Genomic DNA, 27955 nt, shown 5'->3' on the forward strand with positions numbered 1-27955 from the left:
CCAACCTCTTCTGATCAAGAGCCTCCAACTCTGCTAATCGAAGTCATGCATTTTCTTCATCTGTGATCCCTTCTTGAATAGCTATTTATAATGAAGATATTTGACGTTCGAGTGGCACAACGACTTCGACTCCATAGACAAGTGAATAAGGGGTCGCTTGTGTTGGTGTGTGGTGAGTTGTCCTATATACCCACAAAGTTTCTTCCATACGGTCATGTCAATCTCGTTTGGAATTGGAGACGAATTTCTTTAACAAGTTGCATAGAGTCTTATTGAATGCCTCAGCTAGACCATTGGAGACAACATTGTTCATAGAAGAGTTATGTTGCTTGAAATTAAAGAGATCACAAATCTTGTTCATCAACCTATTGTCTAATGGATTTCCATTATCCGTTATTACGTAACGAGGAATGCCAAAGCAATACATTATGTTTACTCGGTTGAAACTCGCAACATTTTCATTATTTACTACCTTAAGAGCAACAACTTCAGCCCATTTTGAGAAGTAGTCAGTTGCATCTAAGATGTATAAGTGTCCACCAGAGTATTTTGTCAATGGTCCAACAACATCCAGTCCCTAAGCGTCAAATGGCCATGATGCAACAGTCGAATGTAATACTTCAGGAGGCTGATGAATAAAATTTTCATGGAATTGGCAAGCCTTGCATCTTCGAGTGTAGTCCAAGCATTCTTTTACCATCGTTGGCCAATAATATCCCATCCTTTTTATATGGAAGTGGAGCTTTGGTCCAGACTGGTGTGGCCCAAATACCCCAGGATGTACTTCTCGCAAAGCTTGGACTGCTTCATCTTCCCCTAAGCACCGCAAGAGTACTCCTTCAAATGATCTTATGTATAAAGTATATTTGTAGTAAAAGAAATGAGGTGCACGGCGACGGATTTCAGTCCATCTCCTCGGATTTTCTAGAAGTATACCATAACTTAAATAGTCGATAATGGGTTGTCGCCATTCTTCCTTCTCAGCTTTAGAAGCCGTGACCAGATGCTCGAGTTCATTTTCTTCACTTTCCCCCCTCATTTGGTGGCAGTACTACCCATTTTAGGTAGATAGTAACTTGCGCTTGATTAACCTTCTTGTTTTCTTTCCTAGGTACATGTTGAATAATCACTTCACCAATCTATCCCATCAATTTCTTAGCATAATTATGATAATGGCATAGTTCAGGTTTATTGACCTCGTAACTACCTAAAAGCTGATTGACAACTAATTGGGAGTCACCAAAGACTTGTAATTGCAACTGCTTCATATCGATAACCATTTCAAGCCCAAGTATTAATGCTTGATATCAGAAACATTATTGGAACAGAGTTGTATCAAAGTGAAGGAGTAGGGCAAAACTTCCCCTTGAGAAGTGACAAATACAACGCCAGTACCAGCTCCTCCACGATATGCAGCACCATCAAAGTACATCTTCCATGGAGGTTGTACTTCAACAACCATTGCGTCTTCATCATGTAATTCATCAGTTAGTTCTCAATCATCAGGTATCAGGTGATCTGCCAAGAAGTCTGCCAATGCTTGTCCTTTTACAGCCTTTCGAGGAATGTATACAATCTCGAATTGTTGAAATTAGAGGTACCATCTTGCTAGTCTATTGCTAAGGACTGGTTTTGATATTAAAAACTTGATGGGATTTTCCCTAGGAACAAGGCGAATGACATGATCTTGAAAGTAGTGCTTCAACTTTTGAATTGAGAAGACTAGGGCCAAACATAACTTTTTGATTCGCGAATATATTCAGCTCATTTTGTGTCATCATCCTGCTCAAGTAGTAAAGGGAGTTTTATTTCCCCTCACTATTTTCTTGAGATAACAGTGCTCCAACAGACCTTTCTTGTGCCAAAATGTATAGTATCAATGGCTTTCCAGGTATAGGGGCTGCCAAAACTGGAGGCTTCATCAAGTAAATTTTAATACTTTCAAAGGCATTGCTACAATCTTGGTCCCACTTGAAAGAAACGCCTTTATTCATGAGGCGGCTGAATGGTTGGCACCTCCCAACTAGGTTTGAGATGAATCTCCTAAGGTATGCTAGATGAATATCCCGAGGCTCAGGCATTTTCAAAATTGCATCTACTTTGGCTTGATCAATTTCGATCCCTCGATGCCGGATAATAAAACCAAAGAACTTTCCAGATATAACTCCAAAGGGGAATTTCAATGGATTCATTCTAAGTTGGTACCTCCGGAGCAACTCAAACACCATTCTCAAGTCTTTCAAGTGGTCGCTCTTCTTTCTTAATTTTACCACCAAGTCGTTAACATAGCATTCGACATTCTTGTGGAGAAGGTTATCAAATATATTCTGAATAGCTCTTTGTTAAGTAGCACCGGCGTTCTTCAAGACAAAAGGCATTACCTTGTAGCAATAAATACCCTTTGGGGTACGGAATGCAGTAAGCTCTTCATCTTTTGGCGCCATGAAAATTTGGTTATAGCCCGAAGAACCATCCATGAATGATATTTCCTCGTAGCCAGTGATAGCGTCAAGCATAAGCTCTGGAATAGGAAGCGAAAATTCATACTTAGGGAATGCATTGTTGAGATCCCCTAAAGTCGACACACACTCGAATTTGGCTATTCTTCTTCCTTACAGGGACAATACTTGAAACCCATGTTGAGTATTTAACTTCACGAATAAAGCCAGCTTTAATGAGTTTGTTAACTTTGATTTCAATTAGGGGAACCAAGTCCGGCCTAAAGCGCCTTTGAGCTTGCTTAACAGGATGAGCGCCATTCTTGACTGCGAGGTAATAGACTGCTACTTTCGGGTCCAAGCCAGACATCTCTTTGTAACTCCAAGAAAAGACATCCCTGAACTTCTTGAGTAACTCAACATAAGTTCTTTATTCATCAACTTCTAGTAAAGCACTTAGGTAGGTAGGTCTTGGCTCTTCATCAGTACCAAGGTTAACTTCTTTTAAGGCATCAACTGTTGTCTTCACCAGTTCTTCAAGTTCAGATGGATCATCTTTTGCATCTTCATCTTCTTAAGGGTCCCCATCGTTGAAGGATATGTGATAACACGGTGAAACATCCTCCAATTTCTTACCATTCTCGCCTTGTGTAGTAACATGATACGAAGAACCCACACTTTCTTCGTCTTTTTCACCTTCCTTAGTGTAGACCATAGTATATGGATTGACCTTCAGTACTTCTTTACATAAAACCACAAGTTGTTTGTTGCCTCATTCTAGAAGGAACCAAACTTTGAAAATCCTTAGAGATCTTCTGGATTCTAGGCGAAGCGGGTGATCTTATGCTTTGATAATTTCTCTGGAACTTGTTCCCCTTCTTTAATAGACCCAATCTTTCAAATATGAAAGTCTTCACAGTTGAGTTTCCAAGTCGATCAAAGACAGAAGGCATGTTGACGGTCTTCTACTAGGTGACACTCCTCATAACTGCCAATTATACCTGGTTGGCTATATGCGCGATGAAAGAGTAAATCGAATCTTGGTTAATGGAGGATCCTCAGTGAACCTCTTACCAATTTGCATTGGGAAAGAACTTGGTATTCCCATAAACAAACTCTTGGAAAGTCGTGTGATGATTCAAAGATACAACCAAGGGGGGCAAAGAGCCATAGGCGCGATCAGGTTGGGGATCACCATTGAAGATATGCAATCAAATGCATGGTTGCATGTGATCGATGTAAAGACTTCATACAACGTTTTGCTTGGAAGGCCTTGGATACATGAGAATAAAGTGGTTCCATCTACCTACCATCAATATTTGAAGTACTATGAGGGAGAAGTTGAGAAGAAGATAGTTTCTGATGACGATCCATTCACCGACGCTGGGTCACACTTCGCTGATGCAAAGTTCTACTTGAAGAACCGTATTGTGAAGGAGCTAAAAGCTAATGATGTCATGAAAAGCAAGAATGACCCACGACTAAAAGAGCTTAAGTGACTGCTAGTAAAGCCAAAGCTATTACTGAGGAGGTACAACCTAACTCGAATAAATCTTTTAGAGGGGATATTGTGTCTTATGGCAAGAAAGTTACTCTTGCGCTCCAATATGACCCTAAAAGGAATAAAGATAAAGGTGAATCATCTAATATCCTAACTAATATGCTAAAGGGGTTAACTCTTCTGGTCAAATGCATGAGGCAGTAAAGCTGTCCTTAATGCCACTTGCAGGGTTTGTGGCCCAAAATCATTTGAAGAATGTGGCAGTCCCTACAAAGCGAATAGATGAAGATATTGATCCTAATGCCAACAGTCTATTTGAAAAGGCTGGATACAATCCCAATGAGCTATCAAAGTTAGGGAAGCTCCCATCAAAAGCTGCTACGAAACAACTACGTGAAGGTTTGGGATACAAGAAACCGTTACCAGTGTGCATCTCCATAAGGAGGGTGATCAACAATTATATCACTGTAGAAGATGAATCAGCCGCTTTTTCCTCACAAGCATTAACTTCTTGAGGAATGGACTCGATGAGATTTTTTGAAGATGGTGCCAATGGTAGGTCATCACTCTTTTCTTCCCCTTTGTCAGCATGGAAACAAGAGGCATTAATATCCTCATGGAAAATCTTGTACGGAGCCAACTTGGTAAGAAATCATCCAAGGTCATTGGATGTCGTGGCTTTTGAGGGTGGTGCACCTCCACTTTTGCTTACTTCAAATGCTTAACTGGATTTCGTCTCCTTGGTCTTTTCGCCATCATTTTCCTTGTTGGTTGTTCTATTGATTCTTTTTGTGGTCTTATTTTGTGGCGCCTACAATGAGTCATCAACGTCCAACCATCATCATCATGGTGATCTAATTAGACTTTGTTATTCTCCAGTAATTCTTCATCTTCGATTTCTTTTAAACTGCATAACTCATTTATGCTGAATGAGCCAAAGGTTATAGAGACTTGGTTTGCACTTGCCTTCTAATCTTCAAGCACGATCTTCTTTTCACGAGCCAAGTCCATAACTTTGTCCTTAAAGACAAAGCACTTCTAAAGAGGATGACTCACAAGTCGATAATATTTGCAGTAATTTGGGTCATCAGTTTTCCCTGCTTTATTTGGTCGCTTCATCTCTGGAAGCTCAACGAGCTTTAACTCGAGAAGCTCTTCAAAAATTGCAGGCACATCAGAATCCAGAAATGGGTAATCCTTCTCTTGCATTTCTTTTCGAGTCAACTTTCCACTTGGCTTATCTTGAAAAGAAGTGAATTTCAAACTCTGCTTCTTGCTCACCTTTGTTGTAAACTTCACAGGTGATGTGTTGACATTCAAAGCTTCTTTCTTTCCAGATTTGGGTATGAACTTGCTCCATTTCCTGACTTCTTGCTTGTCGTTCCCTTTGCAAGGTTCACAGATAGGCAGCCTTTCATTTCCAGCGAAGGCCATGCTCAATTCCATGCTATGGGCACGAGTTGCAAGTTCTTCAAATGTGCTAGGCTTGATACCTTGCAAGATGTAGAGGAGTCCCCAATGCATGACTTGGATGCACATCTCTATGCCAGAAGCTTCACTAAGCCTGTCTTTGCAGTTGAGGTTTGATTCCTCCAACGATTGATAAAGTCGATAACTGGTTCACCCTTTCGTGGGCGAGTATTTCTAAGTTCTATCATACTCACAGTACGCCTCGTGCTATAAAAGCGATTGAGGAACTCTTGCTCTAGTTGATCCCAGCTATCAATAGATCCAACTTCGAGGTCTGTGTACCAATCAAAGCATTTACTTTTAGTGAGTGAACAAACTACTTGACGAGGTAATCTCCATAAGTCCCAGCATTGTTGCACGTCTCAACGAAGTGCGCCACATGTTGCTTTAGATTGCCTTTGCCATCAAATTGTTGAAATTTTGGAGGTTGATAGCCAACAGGCATCTTCAACATATCGATCCTTGAAGTGTACGACTTTGTGTAGGTAAGGTAGGACTTGAAAGTAACTTTATATTTATTTTTGATAGTCCCTTCAACAAACTCCTTTAGTTGATCGATTGGAATCATCCCTTCAGATGAGACAGGGATAGCTTTAGCGGATACTACTTGTCTTGGAGGACAATCACTCTGGAACTTATGGGAGCTTGCCAGGTGCATGGGTGGATTCTTCTTCCATCAAGATCCCTACCCTATCTGTTAGCTTGTCAATTCTAGCATCTTGATTTTGCATGCACTTGATCAAGCTAGTGATTGCTTCCGTCAAGTTTGCCAATTGCTCCTCCACAGATGAAGCGTTTGTCACCACAACTTGCATAATTGTTGTGGATGATGGAGAGTAGCATGGATTGTCAAAAATATTGATCCTTGATTGGCTCACGCCATGCGGTGTAAGTGGGGAGGATCTATCACTTGAAATATCATCATCTTCCTTCGCAGCAGAGTTCTTGGATCTGGAGAGGTCAAGAAGAGCTAGAGTTTTCTTGATCTTTTCAGCAATATCGCTTCCTCCTTCAGGTGTATTTTTAGAAGATCTTGCTCCTTTTGAGAATGAAGATCCGAAAATAAAGTTTGATACGGACGACACTTGGGGTGCTTGTTGTCCTAATGATCTTACTTTGCTCCTCGTAACTGGTCCAAAGCTTCCAAAGGTAACATCGGGATGTTTTCCACATCTGCATAGAACCTGGAATTAGTAGCCTTGGTGGAAGTTGATCTGGAGTTGATTTTCTTTGAAGCCATTCCGATGTTCTTGAACTTTGTTGATTGAAAAGTTGAGATGAGAGGTAGAGATTGTCCCACTAGGCGTGCCAGAATTTGTAGACAATAAATTTGCGTCAAGAAAAATAATCGAGACAGAAAAATATTGCAACAATCGTAGTATTAGATTTCAAGTAATATGAGTGTACAATCTCTATGAATTCTCTGATTCTTCTTTTCAATGGTAAATAAATTCAAGGGCCTTTGAGCTTGATCTTGAATCTATATTTGTTGTCACAAACGATGATCTTGAATTCAACTAGCACGAATTTTAATTTGAACTTGTACTCCTTGAAACTTGATTTATTTTTTGTTCTTGAGCTTGAACTTGAACTTGATTACTTGAAGCTTGAAACTTGTAGAGAAATTTACAGCGTTTGATCCATGAGCTCTCTCTTGCTTCTTATTATAACTTTTGGTGTCCTTTTTCGGGTTATGAAGACCCCTATTTATAGTTGTGGGAGGGAAGACTTATGATAAGAACAAACTCTTTCTGACCAATCAAATTGAAGTGTAACAAGGCCGCATTTGATTGGCCAGAACATGTCACTTGCACACGTGGCATGATTTTATTGGTCTTTTAATGTTACTTGGCATGCCTTGTCATTTTGACATGTGGCGTGATCATATTGGCTCTTCCGTTTGACTTGGAATGCCATGTCATTTCATGTATGGCACCAAACTGGGCCTCTAAGAAGATGATATCTTGGGTCTAATGAAATGGGCTCATTATTTGTAGCCCAATTAAGTGAGCTAGCCTAACAGATCCAGATTTAATTATTTAATCTATATATATTGGACTAATATAATTAATCCAATTATAATTGCCCATAATAATTATTTAGACTAATATATTTTGAATTTAAAATATAATCCAAATAATTTTATGAATTTAAATCCGATAAAATTTAGATACCTACAAATATCATAATGAAATGAATGCACCGGATACAACCCCACTAACCAAAAAATGACATGACATCTCTGGCCACCACTGAATTTTGTAGTGGGGTTCACCAAAATTATAGCTAGAGAATAAAGATCCTAACCTATTAGTTCGTCACGAGGAACTCCTATCTCTGTGATCAGAAACAATGACGAATATCGAAGCCATGAGCATAAAAGTACTTAGTAAGGGGATGCTTGGTAGGATGTATTAGGAAAATAATATATATATTAGTTTTGGTATTACTAATTCCTTGTATGGTAGTATTTTTCAACTTATGTATAACTAATACTTGCAGTAGTTATACATCTTATTCAGTACTATTCTTATATATTGCAAACCATGGTATTGGCAATACCATAATTTTTAATGCATGAATAAACATGTATAATGTAATGACCCGGCTAGTCATTTTGAGTTCTAGCATTTAGTTTCGTGATTCAAAACCGCGAGTAAGTTCATTTGATGTATTATGACTTGCGCAAATTGTTATGGGTATGCCTTCACATGTTCCTGCTGTGCTACCAGTTTTGGGCATGTCTTCACATGTTCAGGTATCAATTTTGAGCATGATTACTTCATGTTCCTGTTTGGTGCACCAGTCACATACCTATTTTGCTTGTGGATATGGACTCATCCCTCTAGAGTGCCCTCCCATGTTTCTCTCTGGGTAGCGTACACGCAGGTTTTGAGATCGACAGGTTTCCCAATTTGATTGTGATACCAGTTGATGAGTTTGAGCTAAAAAGTGGAAGCTTTGTTTTGTTTAAGTGAATCCATTATGCCTATTCAATCATTTTTACATCTTATATTCGTGCATATCATTTATATATATATATCATTTATATATATATATATATATTATTTTGTAACGATCCCATAGTTCATTTTGAGTTCTAGGTCATTTGAGAGCTCATAGGTTTGACTGGAAGTTGATTTCGGTATTATCGGACTCCTATTTTGGTTTTGAGACCTTGGATAAGTCCTAATGGTTGATATGAACTTCTGCAAAAAGTTTGGTTATAATCCAGAATGTCTAAGTATGATTTGTACGTATTTGACAAAGTTGGAACGTTTGAAAGTTAAAAGAATGATTTGATATTCGATTCTTGATTTTGTTGTTGTTTTTTATGTTTGGAGCCATTGGAAACGTTCGTAGATAGTACATGTTCTGGTTAGTATGATTGAGCGGCGTCTCGTGGGGCTCGGGTGAGTTTTAGGGTGGCTTCGGACCATTTTGGACCAAGTTAGAATTACTGGTTTTTGCTGGTGTCAGATGTGCATCGCGTTCACAAGGGTAGTCTAGCATTCCCGAAGTAAAGAATGGACTGGGGACTTTGTTCTTCGCGCTCGCTGGAGGGAGACCGCGTATGAGAAGGATGTTTGGGAGTTGGGAGCCTTTGTGCTCCACGATCGCGGAAGATCCATTGTGTTCACATAAGGTGTTAGTGGCCTGTAGAGTTGGTCTTTGTGGACACGACATGACGGTCGATTTCGCGTAAGTTGCTGGCCAGTGTGCTCTGTGTTCATGGTTTGGGCGTCGTATTCATGATGAAGGACTGGAGGTTCAGCGGTGATTATGCTTCGCATTTGCAAGGTGTAGGCCGCGAACGCGATGAAGGAATTTCGGTCAGGGGTAATTTAAGTCCAGATTTTTGGGAAGAGGCTCATTTCACTATTTTTGACTTGGGGAGCACGAGATGAGAAAAACTTTAAGAGGGATTTCATTGCCACTTTGAAGGTAAGTTATTTCTACTTATAATTGATTATATATCAATATTTTTCATGGATTTCTACACCTAAAAAATGCAATTTTAAAGTGAAATTTGGGATTTTTTACTACACTTTATGAGAGTGTATTTTGGGGATTTGACCATCAATTTGGACCCTAATTTGGAAACTAATTATATATTTAAACTCGGCAAGTTATGAGTCATCGAGATTTGGTATTTTTTTCAGATTTCGGGCACGAGGACACGGGATGACTTTTGTTGACTTTTTAGAAATTTATCAAAGATCGAAACTTTATTGATTGGGATTGATTCCTATAGTATTGTTTGACTTCCTTGGATGATATTTGTCTTGGATTTGTGTGATTGGAGGGCTAAAACAAGGTTTTGACATGATTTTAGGTTAAAGACTAGCCCGAATAAAGTATGTGTCTTGCCTAACTTTGATTTGAGGAATTTATTTCTAATAAATAATATTATTTGCTACATGCGGGGTTGACGTGCATGCAAAGTGATAAGCGTATGTGCGTGTACCAAGTTTATTCATGCTCGGGGTAGTCTTTAGGCTGTATCATACCTTATTTTTGATATTGTTCCTCCTTCTATCGTGTTGTGTATGTTTGTATGACTATGAAAACTCCTTGAACTATTTTAGAGATCATGTGTAGGTTTTGATTTCCTGTTTGAATATGATACTCGTTATTGTATGGTGTACCCACCTAATCTGAGTTGTAGTCGTATGCTTCGCACATGAATAGACCTTAGCATGCTACTTTCCTCAGTCGATGAGTATGTGATTTGATATCATTGTTCGTATACGTGTATTCGTGTATATTCTTTCTGTGTGATGGACTGGATTGACAACATGTGAATGGTCTGTGCGGGTTGAGTTATTACAGCACGTGAGTGGTCCATATGAGTTGAGTTATTATACCACATGAGTTGTATGTGATATTGTTATGATTATGGTACATGAGTTGTCCGTGTAGTATGTGGATAAGAGGTCATCCCCATAGGGTCGTCCTCTTATGTTTCTCTCTTGACGACGTACACGCAGATTGTGAAAAATTGATCAATGTTTGGACTTTGTATATCTTCTTTATATGCAAACTCCTTGGACTTATACATCTATTTAATGCATATCTTCTTTATATGCTAGCTTCGAAATTTATACATGCCTTTCATGCATATCTTTTCTATATGCAACTGTTGACAGGTATTTGATATCAGATGCATATCTTCTCTATATGCTGCTTTGATTGATGAAATGATTTACGTTACATATATTCTCTATATGTCAATCTGTGTAATTTGACGTTTTTATTCACGTATATCTTCTCTATCTACAACTGTTGATGGATTATTTGATATCAAATGTATATCTTCTCTACATGCTAAGCTATAGTAGGTTTACCATACTTGTGCATATCTTCTCTATATGCTGAGCTATAGTTGGTTTACAATACTTGTGCATGCATATCTTCTCCATATGCTGAACTGTAGTTAGTTTACGATACTTGCGCATATCTTCTCTATTATGCTAAGTTGTAGTTGGTTTAAAATACTTATGCATATCTTCTCTATATATTGAAGTGTAGTTGGTTTACAATACTTGTGCACATCTTCTCTATGTGCATTGATGGCCTTACTTATACTTCATGCTTAGATTTTAGTATTGTTGTTGTGTACATGTATATTCAAAGACTCTATAGATTTGATAAGCGGGTATCATTGGTAATTCTCACCGCTACCTTGCTGAGGTTAGTTATGATACTTACTAAGTACATAGGGTCGCCTGTACTCGTACTATACTTCTGCATCTTGCGTGTAGATCTTGGAGCTGAGGTGCTATGGATGGCAAAGGCTAGCATTGCAGGTGTACTAGCGCTCCAGATACAAGCTACCACTTGTTCATGGTATTCTAGTACTTATACTTCTATTTCTGTATATTCAATCAGATGTTGTATTTTTTTTATACCAATATTATAAATCTAAATCTTACTGGCTCATGACATGTACTACTAGTCCTTGGGATAGTTCTATTGGTTTTCGTATTTTTATAATAGTACTATTTACTATATGATTTCCAGTATGGATTGTGGCTTATGGTAGTGACTTATCTAGCAAGATGGGTCAGATTCCATCATGACTTGATGGGATTTTAAGTCGTGATAGTTTGATATCAGATCTCTAGGTTCATAGATTCTACGAATTATGAGTAAGGGCCAAGTAAAGTCTTGCGGATTGGTATGATAGTATCCATACTTATCTTTGAGAACCTACAGGGCATTCAGGAAAACATCTCTTTCTTTCTCATCCTTATCGTGTGAACTTGTTTCGGCTTGAAGCCTAGATCTTCAGTTTCTTTCTCTTCGATTCGTATGCGATGTGGAGTACTCGGTATCAGTTGTGCACCGACTGCTTGTGATTTCATGGATGAGGTCTAAGATGTGTTTCTGTGTTGTGAAGGTAGGCTAGTCTAAAGGACTTGTGGCCAGATTTTGATCGCATCATTGGCTCGGTGGATTCAGTTATGTAAGCATGGGATTTTGGATCTTATGTCCGGCAGTGTCCCTAATGAGGGAATTAATGGCTCAATGAGGGAAAAGATAGCTATGTGATGAGTATTATGTGATTGAGGACTAAGCATAGATAGTGTGGATGTAAGGAGAAGGATTTGCTTGAGATGCAGAAGGGAATATGGATGTTTGATTATCATCCTGATATACAATACAGTCTTAAATTGGGAGTGTATAGATGGACGTTTCAGTTTTCATTTGTGGAATAAAGCGGATTGTTATAACTTGTTGACGAGTGTTGACTTGAAAAGATTAATTGATTGCATAATGGTTTTAATCATGGTAAGATCATGTGAAGATGTCAATTTAATGCTAAGCGGGAGGGTTATCTCTTGTGAGAAGGGTTGAAGTTGTACGGTTCTTATGAGGCTCCTATGAAGAGATTATCTTTATCTAGTAGAATGTATGAACTACAACAAGAGTTCAGATTGCTTGAAGAAGTTGGCACGACCGCCTTAAGGATGAGTAAGCATTGAAAGATAATTCAAAGTGTGTTTTGACTAGTGTTATATGAGCTAATGATAATTCAGTCGAGCAATGGAGCGAAACCATGACAGTTAAGAAAGAGGAGAATTGTGAGATGATGTGTTTGTGGCATCAAGCCAAGTGGGGAAGTCTACTATCAACTATTAGGTCATATGGGCATGTGTTGCTATAGTTACTGAACTTGGATATATGTGTGGATTGGATATGGTTTGAGTATGGTGTCATCAAGGATGATTTAGACAAAGAATTTGCTAGATGCATTAATGTAATATACTTTATTGACATAGTAAGGTTGTGGAATGACTGAGGTTTGATACTCGTTGTGGCTATAATGTGCAAGGAAAAAGGATTTACTCGGTTTCTTGAGGATGGGGTTGCTTCTTAAAGTATTTATGTGCAAATTGAGCACAAGTTGTTCAGTGCGTATTGGCTATGCATCGAAGATTAGAGTAGAGTGGGTGACTCTCGAGAAAGGCTCTAGTGGGTTTAAGTTCCAGGAGGTGGTACTTAAGGATTTGCCGGATTTCGTTGTATGGCTAAAGATTTGAGATTTGCATTGGATTGTGCCCGAGACTTACAATTTTTCTATATATCATTAGTGATTCATTGCATTATTAGAAAGATGAAAGGAACAACTTCAGATTCATTAAAGGTCTATTTGGGCGAGCATTTCGGTTTTAGGTACTTTTGGTGGCCTACGAAACTTGGTCGATTTAGAGAGATTTAGTTCTGTTGGCTTAGTTATGTCAAAATGGGTTTTTAAGAGTTCATGATTGTTTTGACCATGACTTGAGGCTGATGTCTTCTACATGTATGCAAAGTTTGTCTTGTTTTGTGATTCTCTCCTGAATTGAGTTAAGTAGGGTTTCTAGTCTATGGAGTGGGAGGAAGACCATTCTATTTGTGATTCAGAGTTGATAATGGGATTATCGTATTTTCGTATTGTAATTTGATAGATGCGATGAGCCGCGTGGGATTAAGATTGCATGGACAAGGTTGCGGTTCAGTTTTAAAAAGAAGGTCTTGAGTTTCGGACATTATGAGAAATTTCAGATGTTTAAGAGAATGCTAGCATTATCTTGTGTCGTCTGAGAAGGGTGTGTTGTAGAAGACACCATGTGTATTGATTGCGGATGCTTGACTAGTACTATAGAATTAGCATAGTTGGCAACCTTTGATGTTTAGTTTTTGCTACTCGACGCAGAGGATTTATGGGAGTATTTCTCTTGAGGTGATTGTTTATACATCATATGGCAGTCAATTAAGTGCGAGAGTTAGAGATCAAGTATGGAGATTATTGTATTCTTGAGATTTTGAGAGTGGATCTTCTTAGCGGTAGACTATCCCTTCTGTTGTAGAACGTGAACATGTGTTAAGGGTTAGACAACTGATAGCATATGTTATGGATAGGCCATTGTGGCTCTTTGGAAGGCTATTTTCTAATTTTGGAATAGTTTGAATTGGTTTGGGGCGTTTTGGTAGGTATAATGAGAATGTGTATTCTGCACTAGATTGGATTTATTTACTCAGCACAATATTTGCTATGGGTGTGTCACTGGGTAGAGTTGATCTTAATCATGCCCTGATCTATTCCATGTGTTTCTCTCTTATGCTATGACGAGTTATGGGACTACTTGATTCTTCATACTCGTGTTATGATACTGTGTAGGCCTTGTAGCGATATATGAGCGAGATATCTCTTGAAATGTTGATTTGCCGATTCGCCTTAGTCGTGCTTAACTTTTCCCATGGTGTATTATGCTATTCGTCTTCCCATGGTTATGGTTATGCATAATACATGCTTGTTGTTGATACACATGTGTTTGGTGAGTACGAGAATTAGATGTGATTCATTCTGTGTCTTTTTTGTATCACCCTTGTGGGATTTATTCATAGCATTGTGCTTTTGTGGTTTTATTTGTTAAACTTGTTGGATAGCTCTCTTATCTCTTTTCATTATTAATCACACTCGACTTGTTGTCTGTGTGGTGCACGCATTACATCGTATGTGGTTCTAGGTGGCATTTAGTGTGGCATGTCAGTTGAGCAGCTTGCACTGAGTGGACGAGGTTATTGGACCTGGAATCAGTGCAATCAAATTTGGATAAGGTATGTTTGGAAGAAGAATGTAATTAGACTACTCAGAATTTGGTAATGGTTCTTGTCTGGCGAGAGAACTCCATGACATGTTGAGTTGATGGGTGGCTATAAGTTTCTAAACATTTATTTTATCATTAGCAGTCTTGCAAAGGTTTGGAATAAGGTTTTATTTTATATGAGGTATATTACCGGTACCGGGTTTGGTAATGAGCAACTATTATGGTCGGAAGTTATTGCTATGAGTATATGAGTTATGCGGTACATCGTGTGGTTATATCTTGGGAATATATTTTTATGGCTTGATACAACTTGTTGAGATTGATACATTGTATATATACAAGAATTGGATCTTAGAGGGAGTTCCGAAAGTTGGAATTTAGTTCTAAGAATCGTAAGCTAAGGTTAAAGGAAGAATCTTCTGTCAGGATTGTGTTAGTAGGCTTATATGGATTGATGTGACATGAGATCACTCATAGGTGTGTGTATGATGAGCTTATACAATGATTTGGTGTCTTTGAAACAACTCTTGGCACATTCGAGGATGAACGTATGTTTAAGTGGCGGAGAATGTTATGACTTGACCGGTCATTTTGAGTTCTAGCAGTTTGTTTTGTTCTTTGAGAGTTTGAGTAGCTTCATATGATGTATTACAACTTGCGTGTATGGTTGGTTTTGATGTTCGATAGGTTGAGATTGATTTGGTAAAGTGATTCTTAATTTGGAAGCTTTAAGTTGGAAGAGTTGACCAATATTTGACTTTTGAGTAAAATACCTAGGAATCGAGATTTGATGGTCTCACTAGGTTTGTATCGTGATTTTGGACTTGGGCGTTTGTTCAGATTTGAATTTAGGTGTTCCCAGAAGGTTTTGGCTGTATTTGTCGAAAGTTGGCAATTTAAAGAATTGGATATCGAACTCCTATTTTGGTTTTGAAACCTTGGATAGGTCCTAATGGTCGATATGAACTTGTGCAAAAAGTTTAGTTGTAATCCGGAATGTCTAAGTGTTATTCGGAAGCCTTCAGCGAAGTTGTAATGTTTGAAAGTTAAGAGAATGAATTAATCTTCGATTCTTGGTTTTGTTGTTGTTTTTGATATTTTGAGCCTTTGGATAAGTTCGTGGATGGTATATGGACTTGTTAATATGATTGGAGGGGGTCCCGAGGGGTTCGGGTGTGTTTCGGTGTGGCTTCTGTCCGTTTCGGACCAAGTTGGAATTGCTAGTATTTGCTGGTGTCAGATGTGCATCGCGTTCGCAACAGTAGTCTCGCGTTCACGAAAAAAGAGAATCGACAGGGGAACTTTGTTCTTTGTATTTGCGGGAGAGGGACCGCATTGGCGAAGGGTTTTTGGGAGCTAGGAGAGTTTGTGTTTGGCGATCGCAGAAGGTCCACCGTGTTTGCGTAAGGTGTTAGTGGCTTGGAGGATTGGACTTCGCGGATGCAAGAGGACAGTCGCATTTGCATAGTTTGGTGGCCAGTGTGCTATGCATTCGCGGTTTGGGCGTTGTATTTGCGATGAAGGACTGAAGGGTCAGTGGTGGATGTACTTTGCATTCGCGAGGTGTAGACTGCAAATGCAATGAATAAATTTCAATCAAGGGTAGTTTAAGTCTAGATTTTCGGGAAGAGGCTCATTTCATTATTTTTGACTTGGGGAGCATGAGAGGAGAAGAATTTTTAGAGGGATTTCATTGCTACTTTTAGAGTACGTGATTTCTACCTATATTTAATTTTATATTATGATTTCTCATGGATATCTACACCTAAAACATGGAATTTTGAAGTAAAATTTTGAGTTTTTGATTACACTTCAGATAATGTATTTTAGGGATTTTACCACCGATTTGGACCCGGATTTGGAAACTAATGATATATTTGGACTCGGTAGGTTACGGTTCATCGAGATCTGGTATTGATTTTAGATTTTAGGCACACAAGACCGGATTGACTTTTGTTCACTATTTGGGAATTCATCAAAGATTGAAGCTTTATTGATTGGGATTGCTTCCTATAACATTGTTTGACTTCCTTGGATGATGTTTGGCTTGGATTCCGTGATTGGATGGCTAGAACGAGATCTTGACGTGATTTGAGGTTAAAGACTAGCCCAGATAAGGTAAGTGTCTTGCCTAGGTTTGGTTTGAGGGAATTTTTTGTAATAAATGATATTGTTTGCTACATGGGGTGCTGATGTACGTGCGAGGTGACCAGCGTATGTGCATGCACCAGGTTTATCCATGCTCGGGGTAGCCTTTAGGCTATATCATGCCTTGTTTTGGATATTATGCTTCTTTCTATCATGTTGTATATGTTTGTATGACTACGTGAACTCCTTGTATCATACTAGAGATCATATGTAGGTTTTGATTTTTTGTTTGAACACGATACTCGTTATTGTATCGCATACCAGCCAAATCTTAGCTGTAGTCGTACACTTTGCACATGCATACACCTTAGCGTGCTACTTTCTCAGTCCACGAGTATGTGATTTGATATCCGTTTTTTATATACATGTGTTCTTGTATATGCTTTCTGTGTGATGGAGTGGACTAACAACATGTTAGTGGTCAATAAGAGTTGAGTTATCACAACACGTGAGTTGTCCGTGCAGGTTGAGTTATTATTGCACGTGAGTTATCCATACAGTTATTATCATTATGGCACATAAGTTGTCCGTGCAGTGTGTGGATAAGGATCCATCCTCTAGGGTTATCCTCTCATGTTTCTCTCGTGACAACGTACACGCGGATTGTGGAATATTGATCAGCGTTTGAACTTTGTGTATCTTCTCTATATACAAGCTCCTTGGATGTATATGTGATTTTTACCGCATATCTTATCCATATGCTAGCTCCGAAATATATAGATTCCTTTCATGCATATCTTCTCTATATGCAACTGTTGACGATTTGATATTAGATGCATATGTTCTCTATATGCTTCTTTGATTGATGAAATTATTCACGGTACTTATTTTCTCTATATGTATTGCTGTGTAACTTGGCTTGTTTATTCATGCATATATTTTTTATATGCAACTGTTGACGGATTGTTTGGTATCAAATGCATATCTTCCCTATATGTTGGTTTACGATACTAGTTCATATCTTCTCTATATGTTGATCTATAGTAGGTTTATAATACTTGTGCATACCTTCTTGTCACAATCCAAAATACCACCTTAGGTTGTGGTGGCGTCTAGCCATAATTTCTAAGCAAGCTCGCAATCAACATAATACAATCCAGATTTCGTTAGTTAACAAAGTCATTTCATAAATAAAGACAGGAATAATCTCAAATCAGTATAATATCTGATACAAACATAACATGGTCCAAGCATGATAAAACAATACAATCCGCAAGGACTAGGTGGCAAAAGTACACGTGCAACTACTAAATATGTACAAGTTTGAATACATGATCAAAACTATTTGAGATAACGAAAATAGACAAGAGATAAAAAGAAAAATAGGGACTCGAGCACAAATAATCCATGAGGTGAAGCTCACCCTAAGTCTCTGAGCAAACGCCTAGGCTCAACAAGAGCCACATAAGGAGCTATAAAAAAAAATGTGCAAAAGTATAGTATGAGTACACCACAATCAGTACCCAGTAAGTATCAAGTCTAACCTCGAAGAAGTAGTGGCGAGGCTATAACTATCAAGAAACGTACAACACAGATATTAATAACATAACCTGGAACTGAAACAGTAAATATCCTCATTAACAACATGTATCAAAGATATAAAACAGTAAAATATTATAAAGCATGCTTTTCCAATTCAAGAGATAATCATAACATTGCTGAGATATAGTATTTAAAGATGGAATGCTTCAATCAACGGAGTCGAGGATCCCAACTAGCATATATACATGACATGCAACAATTAGCATCTAAATTAATGCTTCTAAATGAGTAAGGCCCCGGCTATACCTCAAACCGTATACACAAAGTACAAAAGATACATGATCCCGGGATGAAGTGGGGCACACCAAGTCAGTTGGGAAGAATGTGTACTGCTATCACTGATCAATATCTCCTGCTGTGGAACCACCTGCATCCATTTAAAGATGTAGCGCCCCCGACAAAAGGGACGTTAGTACCGTCGAATAGCACTAGTATGTATAACTAAACACCCTCTCAATAGAATGATAAATAATACAAACAAGATTATCATAATATCAATGAAAGCCTTAATCAACATCAAACCTCAATTTAGGATCAAGATAGTGTTCAAATTAATTTCCATATCTCACATTGGGAGATTTTTAGTATCGATATACCATTGTCCACAATACCATTATTCACAAAACCAGTACCACCGTACTCTTAGCACAGAGTCCGATCATGACCCGATCGGCTAGGCTATCTCATTAGAGACATCAACCACAATTTCTCTCAATATCAATACCACCGTCTTTAACACGGAGTCCGATCACGACCCGATCGGCTAGGCTATCCATTAGGGACATCGACCACAATCACAATTTCAATTACAATTTCCAGCACAATCATTACCATGTGTGCGGCATGGTGTCCGATCACGACCCGACCAGCCAGGCTGTCTTATTTGAGACATCAACCTTTTTATATCAATCATCTCATTTCATATTACTTTCACATCCTTTAATTTTATTGGCACTAATGGCCATAATTATAAGATCATTCTTGGCACGTTGGCCATGTTCAGTATTTCATGCTCACCTTATCAAATTCAAATATCATTATCATCATCAACAACACATACAATTCAAATCAAAGTGTGTAGTACACATGTAAGTGATTTAGAGTCTAAGGCACATAGAGATATTTCACAAAATTTGGCATAATAGCATTCTTTTGAACTTGACTTAAAGTCGAACCATTATTAATGCACAGCCCATATTTTAACACATCCTCAATTGGTAACATAACATGAATAAAGCATTTGGGATGTTTGTTGAACATATATCTTTCAACCCAATATTACTCAGAATAGCCAAGTGGTAGCTCAAACTTGTACGCCGCCTCACCGATCCTCTAAATGATTTTTTACGGTCCGACATACCTTGGACTCAATTTCCCTTTCTTACCAAATCGCATTACACCCTTCATGGGGGAAATTTTCAAGAATACCTAATCATCTTCTTTGAACTCCAAATCCCTACGACGAACATCCGAATAGGATTTTGACAACTCTGAGCAGTCTTTAACCGCTCCTTAATGATTTTAACATTTTCCATAGTCTGATGCACGAGATCTGGCCCTATCAACTATGCTTCCCCAATTTCGAACCACCCAATGGGAGATCTACATCTCCTACCATATAAAGCCTCGAACGGTGCCATTTGAATGCTTGCATGATAGCTATTGTTGTATGCAAATTCTATGAGTGGTAAATGATCACCCCAGCTACCTTTGAAGTCTAGAACACAAGTACGCAACATATCCTCAAGCGTCTGAATAGTCCGCTCTGCCTGCCCATCTGTCTTCGGGTGAAAGGCTGTACTAAGATTCACCTGAATACCCAAACCTAGCTAAAATTTCTTCCAAACATTAGTAGTGAATTGTGCTCCCCGATCAGAAATGATGGAAACTAGGGTGCCATGCAACCTGACTATTTCTTTGATATACAACTGAGCATACTGCTCCGCTGTGTCGGTAGACTTAACCGGCAAAAAGTGTGCTGATTTCGTGAGTCGATCCACAATTATCCAAATCAAATCAAACTTACGTGGGGTGCGTGGTAATCTAACCACCAAATCCATATTAATCATTTCCCACTTCCACATTGGAATTTCTATGTTTTGTGCCAACCCACCGGGCCTCTTGTGTTTGGCATACACTTGCTGACAATTCGGACATCTTGCCACAAAGTCCGCCATATTCCTCTTCATATCATTCCACCAATAGACTTCCTTAAGATCATGATACATTTTTGTAGAACCTGGGTGCACGAAATACCTAGATGTGTGAGCTTCAGTCATAATCCTTTCCCGGAGACCATCCACATTTGGAACACATAGTCGCCCTTGGTACCTTAGTATACCATTATCCATGCCAAGAGAAAAGGCCATGGTCTTATGTTTATGAATTCCCTCTTTCAAATGTACCAACAATGGGTCGTTGTATTGTTTTTCTTTGACTTCCACTACAAGTGATGATTCACCCCTATTTTGCACAATTACCCCTCCTTTATAAGAGTCCGCAAGACGAACTCCTAAACTAGCCAATCGGTGAACTTCTTTGGCCAATGGCCTTTGATATGCCTCCAAGTGTGCTAAGCTACCCATAGATTTTTGGCTAAGAGCATCCTCCACAACATTAGCCTTCCCAGGATGGTATAAAATATCAATGTCATAATCCTTGAGTAATTCAAGCCATCTTCTCTGCCTCAGATTTAATTCCTTCTGTTTTAAAATATATTGAAGGCTCTTATGGTCCGTGAATATATCCACATGGACCCCATATAAATAATGACGCCAAATTTTCAAGGCAAATAACACCGCCGCAAGTTCTAAATCATGTGTTGGATAGTTCTTTTCATGATTCTTTAGCTGCCTAGAAGCATAAGCTATCACCTTTCCATGTTGCATTAATGCACACCCAAGCCCAATTCTTGAAGCATCACAATATACCATAAATCCATCTATACCCTCTAGTAGAGTCAACACCGATGCCGTAGTCAACCTTGCTTTCAATTCCTGGAAACTCTTTTCACAAACATCTGACCATTGGAACTTAATTGCCTTCTGCGTCAATTTAGTCGAAGGGGAGGCAAGAGTAGAAAACCCCTCCACAAACTTTCTATAATATCCAGCGAAGCCTGAGAAACTGCGAATTTCTGTTGGTGTTATAGGCCTCAGCCAATTCTTCACAGCTGAAAGTTTCTGAGGATCAACCTTAATTCCCTCACTAGAGACTACATGACCCAAGAATATAACCGATTCAAGCCAAAATTCACACTTTGAAAACTTTGCATATAACTAGTGCTGATGCAGGGTTTGCAGAACTACTCTGAGATTATCGGCATGGTCTTCTCGACTTCGTGAATATAGAAGAATATCGTCAATAAACACTATCATAAAAGAGTCGAGGAATGGCTTAAAAACTCGATTCATAAGATCCATGAAGGATGCTAGGGCATTTGTTAGCCCAAAAGACATCACCAGAAATTCAAAATGCCCATACTGGGTCCTAAAAGCTATTTTCGAAATATCTCGCTCCCTGATCTTCAATTGGTGATACCCGGATCGTAAATCAATTTTGGAAAAGTACCTAGCACCTTGCAATTGGTCAAACAAGTCATCTATCCTTGGCAGTGGGTACTTAGTTTTGACTGTTACCTTATTAAGCTGCCGATAGTCAATACATATTCTCAGTGACCCATCTTTCTTTCTTACAAAACGGACCGATGCGCCCCAAGGCGACACACTCGGCCGGATGAAACCCTTTTCTAACAAATCTCTTAATTGTTCCTTTAGCTCCTTCAATTCTGCCGGTGCCATTCTGTAAGGTGGAATTAGATATAGGATGCATGTCTGGCATCACATCAATCCCAAAATCAATCTCCCTATCTGGTGGGATCCCAGGGAGTTCATCTGGAAAGACTCCCGGAAATTTATTCACAACTGGCACAGACTCAAGTGTAGGTGCCTCAGCATCGGTGTCCATAACCTGGACCAAATGGTAAATACATCCCTTGTTGATCATCTTTGTGGCCTTAAGGTAAGACATAAACCTATCCTTCGGTACTACATTATCACCCTTCCACTCAATAACTGGCTCATTTGGAAATTCGAACCTAACAGTTCTGGTTTGGCAATCAAGCTTGGCAAAACATGAATAAAGCTAATACATCCCCATTACCACATCAAAATCGACCATTCTCAATTCAATAAGATCGGCCACCGTGTTCTGACCACTGAACGTGACAACACAATCCCTATAAACCCGGCCAAAATAGACTCACCAACCGGAGTAGATAGAGAGAATGACTCATAAAGCTGTTCTGGTTCTATCCCAAATTCCATAGCAACATAAGGTGAGACATATGACAAAGTGGAACCGGGATCAATAAGAGCATATACATCATGAGATTGGACAGTCAATATACCTGTGACAACATCTGGAGAAGCCTCTGAATTCTGCCGACCCCTCATAGCTTAGAAATGGCCGGATCCTCCCGAACTCTGTGCTCCACCCCTAGATGCACCACGCCCTGTGGGCGTTGGAGTTCCTCGAGCTGGATGAGGTGTTGGATGTAGTAGCTGCAGAACTGGCTGGTTGTGCCATGCCCCTGCCCGCACCCTGGCGGCACAAACGACAATCCCTCTGAATGTGACTCCTCAATATGCATATGTAGCATATGGGTAAGTCCATATAGCATATTCCTAGGTGCATCTTTCCACAACGAGGACATGAGGGCCTCCTCTGCTGCTGGAATCTACTACCATGACGACCCTACTGATATAAGCCCCTGTTGCCCTGATTGGGCCTAGAGCGGCTCCACTACTGCTGCTGACTAGGCCCTGATGGAAATGCACTAGCCGAAAACTGAGCAAAGGACTGTGATGGCCCTGACGACCCTCCTCTGAATGTTGACTTGCCACCACCCGAAGAACCACCAAAGTTTCCCGTAGACCGGGCCTTATTACTACCCTCTCGCTCCATTTTGTTCCTTAATTTGCGGGTCTCTGTGGCCTGAGCGAATGCCACCATCTTTCCATAGTTCATTTCAGAATTCAAGGCATCTGTAGCAGCCTCATTAATTACCAAGGGACTAAGGCCCTGTACAAATCGGCGCACTCTAACCTCCTTAGTGGGCAGCATGTAAATAGTATACTTAGACAGGTACGTGGATCTCATATGGTAATCCCACACACTCAGGCTACCTTTCCTCAAGTTCTCAAACTAAGCAGCACGGGCTGCCTTAGTCTCAACAGGCAATAAATGATCAATGAAGGCATCGGTAAACTCACCCCACCTCACCGGAGGGCTCCCTTCTTCATAGGACTCATCCCATAGTTCAAACCAAGAATATGCCACCTCTTTCAGGCGGTAGGAGGCCAATTCCACTGCATCTGTTTCAGTAGCACGCATAACTCTGAGAGTCTTGTGCATCTCATCAATGAAATTCTGGGGATCTTCCTCTGGGTTAGTACCCGTGAACACTGGAGAAACATGTTCACCCTGGAACCAGTAGAATCCCCTAGCTGACTGGAAGAAGTGGGTGCAACATTTGACCTCTGGGTATGAGAAGCCACTATTTGAGCCAACATCTGTATGGCTCCCCTAAAATCAACATCAGAAACACCAGAATCGGAAGCTGGAACTTGAGATGGAACTGGTATATCAGTTGGAGGAACTGTTGCACCTTCAGTAGGTGTAGGGACAAGTGCGATCTGATCTGTTGCAGTAGAGTCAGGCAGTGTAGTAACTGGAGGAATATCCTCACTCCTTGGGTTCTCACCCGCATCATCAATTATACGATCAATTGTTACTCCTGGGGTGACATTGGCTCTTTGGCAAGATCTTGCCTTTTTCTTAGGTGCCATGTACTGAAAATTAGAGCAATTCAGGAGTTAAAGGAGGAACAATCTTACAACTAGCTTTATCGCACGATCAAGAACATGAAAGAAGGGTATTATTCCAAAATGCCCATGTAGCATCCTAATTATAGATATGGTCGACAACACACCGATAATAAGGACTCTACTAGAAACGGCATCCTAGGACACATTAAAATCTTAGGCTCTGATACCAAGTTTGTCACGCTCTAAAACCGAGGAGCGCGGCCGGCACTCAACCAAGTGAACCCAACTGAGCAAGCCTGTTAGATTTCATTCTACCCAAACTCATCCACGAATAGATATAATACATATTATCATTAATTAGACGAAAATGTGTTCATGTCTACAATACCAATTTATTTCCAATTTCATTATTTTTAAAGTCTCAAATGGACAAGTAATACAACCACAACATAACATAGTTTGTCTTTTCCCAGCACCAATACACAACCCACACTATGTCTACGGAACCTCTATAGATAAAGAAGAGTACAATGATAATGCCGACTACAAGGCCCCGGCTATACCTCAAACCGTATACACAAAGTACAAAAGAAACATGACCCCGGGATGAAGTGGGGCTCACCAAGTCAGCTGGGAAGAAGGTGTATTGCTATCACTGATCAATATCTCCTGTTGTGGAACCACCTGCATCCATTTAAAAATGCAGCGCCCCCGGCAAAAGGGACGTTAGTACCGTCAAATAGCACTAGTATGTATAACTAAACACCCTCTCAATAGAATGACAAATAATAGAAACAAGATTATCATAATATCAATGAAAGCTTTAATCAACATCAAACCTCAAATTAGGATCAAGACAGTGTTCAAATTAATTTCCATATCTCACATTGGGAGGTTTTTAGTATCGATATACCATTATCCACAATACCATTATTCACAATACCATTATTCACAAAACCAGTACCACCGTACTCTTAACACGGAGTCCGATCACGACCCGATCGGCTAGTCTATCTCATTATAGACATCAACCACAATTTCTCTTAATATCAATACCACCGTCTTAAACACGGAGTCCGATCACGGCCCGATCGGTTAGGCTATCCATTAGGGACATCGACCACAATCACAATTTCAATTACAATTTCCAGCACAATCACCACCATGTGTGCGACATGGTGTCCGATCACGACCTGACCGGCTAGGCTGTCTTATTTGAGACATCAACCTTTTTATATCAATCATCACATTTCATATTACTTTCACATTTTTTCATTTCATTGGCACTAATTGCCATAATTATAAGATCATTCTTGGCACATTGGCCATATTCAGTATTTCATGGTCACCTTATCAATTTCAAATATCATTATCATCATCAACAACAAATACAATTCAAATCAAAGTGTGTAGTACACATGTGAGTAATTTAAGAGTCTAAGGCACATAGAGATATTTCACAAAATTTGCCATAATAGCCTTCATTTGAACTTGACTTAAAGTCAAAACATTATTAATGCACAGCCCATATTTTAACACATCCTCAATTGGTAACATAACATGAATAAAGCATTTGGGATGCTTGTTGAACATATATCTTTCAACCCAATCTTACTCGGAATAGCCAGTTTCATAATGAATCACTCGGGACTTACATAATTTACATGAATATCATGGGATTCAAATTTCACTCTAAATTACATAATTTACATAATTAGCCTACATACCTCACTTGAGCATCCTTACACTCTAAATTTTCCGGAATTCTTAGTAACTTCAATCTATTTTAGAAATATAACAAATTTCACCAAAATTAAGAAAATGATCATGGTTCTAGCTCACTTGAGCATTTTATTAAACACTAGGTGTGCATAAGGTTTCAAGGTCCTTTTTATGAAGGATTCCATCATCCCACAACCCAATCTTTATCATTTTTAGCTCAACAATCTTCCTACACCCTTTGATAACACATGCATGTAAAATAAACAACCATTATGCCCAAATATTATCTTTCTAATTATCCATTCCTACATAAAATTTAAAATTGAGGGTTAGGGTGTAGAATCTTACCTCTAGGATGAAGACCTAGTGAGTTTTCCCTCCTTAATCTTCCAAAACTTGTGCAAGAATTGAAGAAATAATTATTGAAGAACACCTTCTCACTCTAGGGCACTCTCTCTCACTCTAAAGTGTCAGATTATTGCTCAAAAATGGCCCAAAGAGTGTATTTAACGAAATAGGGTCGGGTTTTAAAAACCCAAAATGGAGCTCCGGAACGGTTCTGCGGTTGCATATGCGACCGCATAATGGTCGCATACTTGCTGACAAAACTGATCAAAAATATGTCTGTATATGCGGTAACTATGCAGTCCGCATAACTGTTATGCGGTCGCATAATGCACCGCATAACTGTTATGCGGTCGCATAATCGACCGCATAGCTGCTGCCAGATTTGGCCCTCCCCTACTCACTTCTGCAGCCATTATGCGGCCCGTAGAGTGATTATGCAGTCGCATAATGGACCGCATAAATGCGCTTTTTCGCCAAAATTTTTCCTTTACTTTTCCGTGCATTGTTCAACCCAAAAAGTTCGGTACCATGAAACATTATTTTCTTTGCAAATTTTACCGGGCTTTACACTTAAGTACTTTGAAATATTTTCGGGGTGTTACATTGGCCTTCTTGGATCCATCAATCAAGTTCCCCAGGTCGCGCATGTCCAATAGTAGGTAAGTCCTTGCTAGGTGCCCTCCCTCACTGCCTTCCGTATTCTGACAATCTGAGAGCCTCTTCCTCATCTTCCCCTCAATTTCCAATAACCCTTGCTCCAAATATTCCAATCTTTCTGTTGATTTAGTGGCAATTTCTTTCCATTCGCCGATGGCTTCCATATCCACTTTGTGCTGTTCCAAATGTCTAGCTTTAGACTCGAAGACCCTCTTGTGCAGCATCCTATACTTGACTTGTGCTTCAGCCGCGTCATCTATAACCCTATTTTTCAGATTAATCCCTGGCTTGACATCTCCCGCTATATCATCTACCAACCATGATAGGTAGAAGTGTACATGGCCGGCATGGTACCTGTCTGGCTCGATAGTGTCTTTCTCTATAATGACCTTTTGATTCCACATATGTTGTGCCTCGAACTTGAACGGAATGACGTCTCCTTTAAAGTATGCTTTGTACTGGACCATGTTGGAAACTCGAGGTATAACCTGCTTTCTTCCCGCTTGCCTCATTACCCTTATAGAAGCATAAGGATAGATTCCTCTTAACCCGATCAGCACTAAATGAGTGGTTTCTCTTGACCTGGTGATGTATTCGCTGCTAGGGAACCATTCGAACATCCAATGTACTTTTTCGTAAGTCAAATTACTGAAGAAACGCACCCAGCTCACAGCATTTCCAGGTAGCGCGAACCTATCTGGGATAAATGTCATTCTTTTTGGATGATGGTAGGCTATGTAGTCATTCACTGGTCGTCGCAGAAGTTCTTGACGATATTCATCTATCTAGAAATGTTCTAATAACCAAACCTGCAGCAACAGATTACAACCCTCGAAATGTCTGTACCCATGCTTGCATCGATCTAGAGCTCGGTACATTTCGGCCAAGATCCTAGGGATGATAGTGTAAGTTTGCCCTTCATATCCTTCCATTAGAGTCCTAGTGACCATGGCTAAGCGAGTGTGGATCCTCCCTCTTTTCATCGAAAATATCAGCAATCCCAAGAAACAGACAATGACACAAAGACTCGACGATGTGTCCAACCCAAACAAGTAATGACAAGTTCATCACGGTGAAAGCGATATGACTTGTTATGCCAATAACGTTCATAAAGGAATTCAAATGGTATGTAGGACTCCTTCAGATGGGTAATTCATCACTTTTCTTAAAACCCATCATTTTCAAAAAACCGCGGGGAGTGCA

The 27955-nt window shown here is 39.5% G+C and overlaps 2 protein-coding genes across 2 annotated transcripts; one reads left to right on the forward strand and one right to left on the reverse strand.

Annotated features, from left to right (window-relative positions):
- Positions 1-217: 217 nt before the first annotated feature.
- LOC138909511 (uncharacterized) lies at positions 218-1039 on the reverse strand. The gene is made up of 2 exons (XM_070200715.1): positions 698-1039; positions 218-577 (listed from the first exon to the last, which is right to left on the reverse strand). Exons 1-2 carry the CDS (start codon positions 1037-1039, stop codon positions 218-220), a joined length of 702 nt encoding a protein of 233 aa, XP_070056816.1.
- Positions 1040-3451: 2412 nt separating this feature from the next.
- Positions 3452-3937, forward strand: LOC138909519 (uncharacterized). Its single transcript, XM_070200724.1, has one exon. It carries the CDS (start codon positions 3452-3454, stop codon positions 3935-3937), a length of 486 nt encoding a protein of 161 aa, XP_070056825.1.
- The last annotated feature ends 24018 nt before the right edge of the window (positions 3938-27955 follow it).

The sequence above is a fragment of the Nicotiana tomentosiformis genome, chromosome 1 (assembly GCF_000390325.3).
Source record: "Nicotiana tomentosiformis chromosome 1, ASM39032v3, whole genome shotgun sequence".
Classification (NCBI taxonomy): Eukaryota; Viridiplantae; Streptophyta; class Magnoliopsida; order Solanales; family Solanaceae; genus Nicotiana; species Nicotiana tomentosiformis.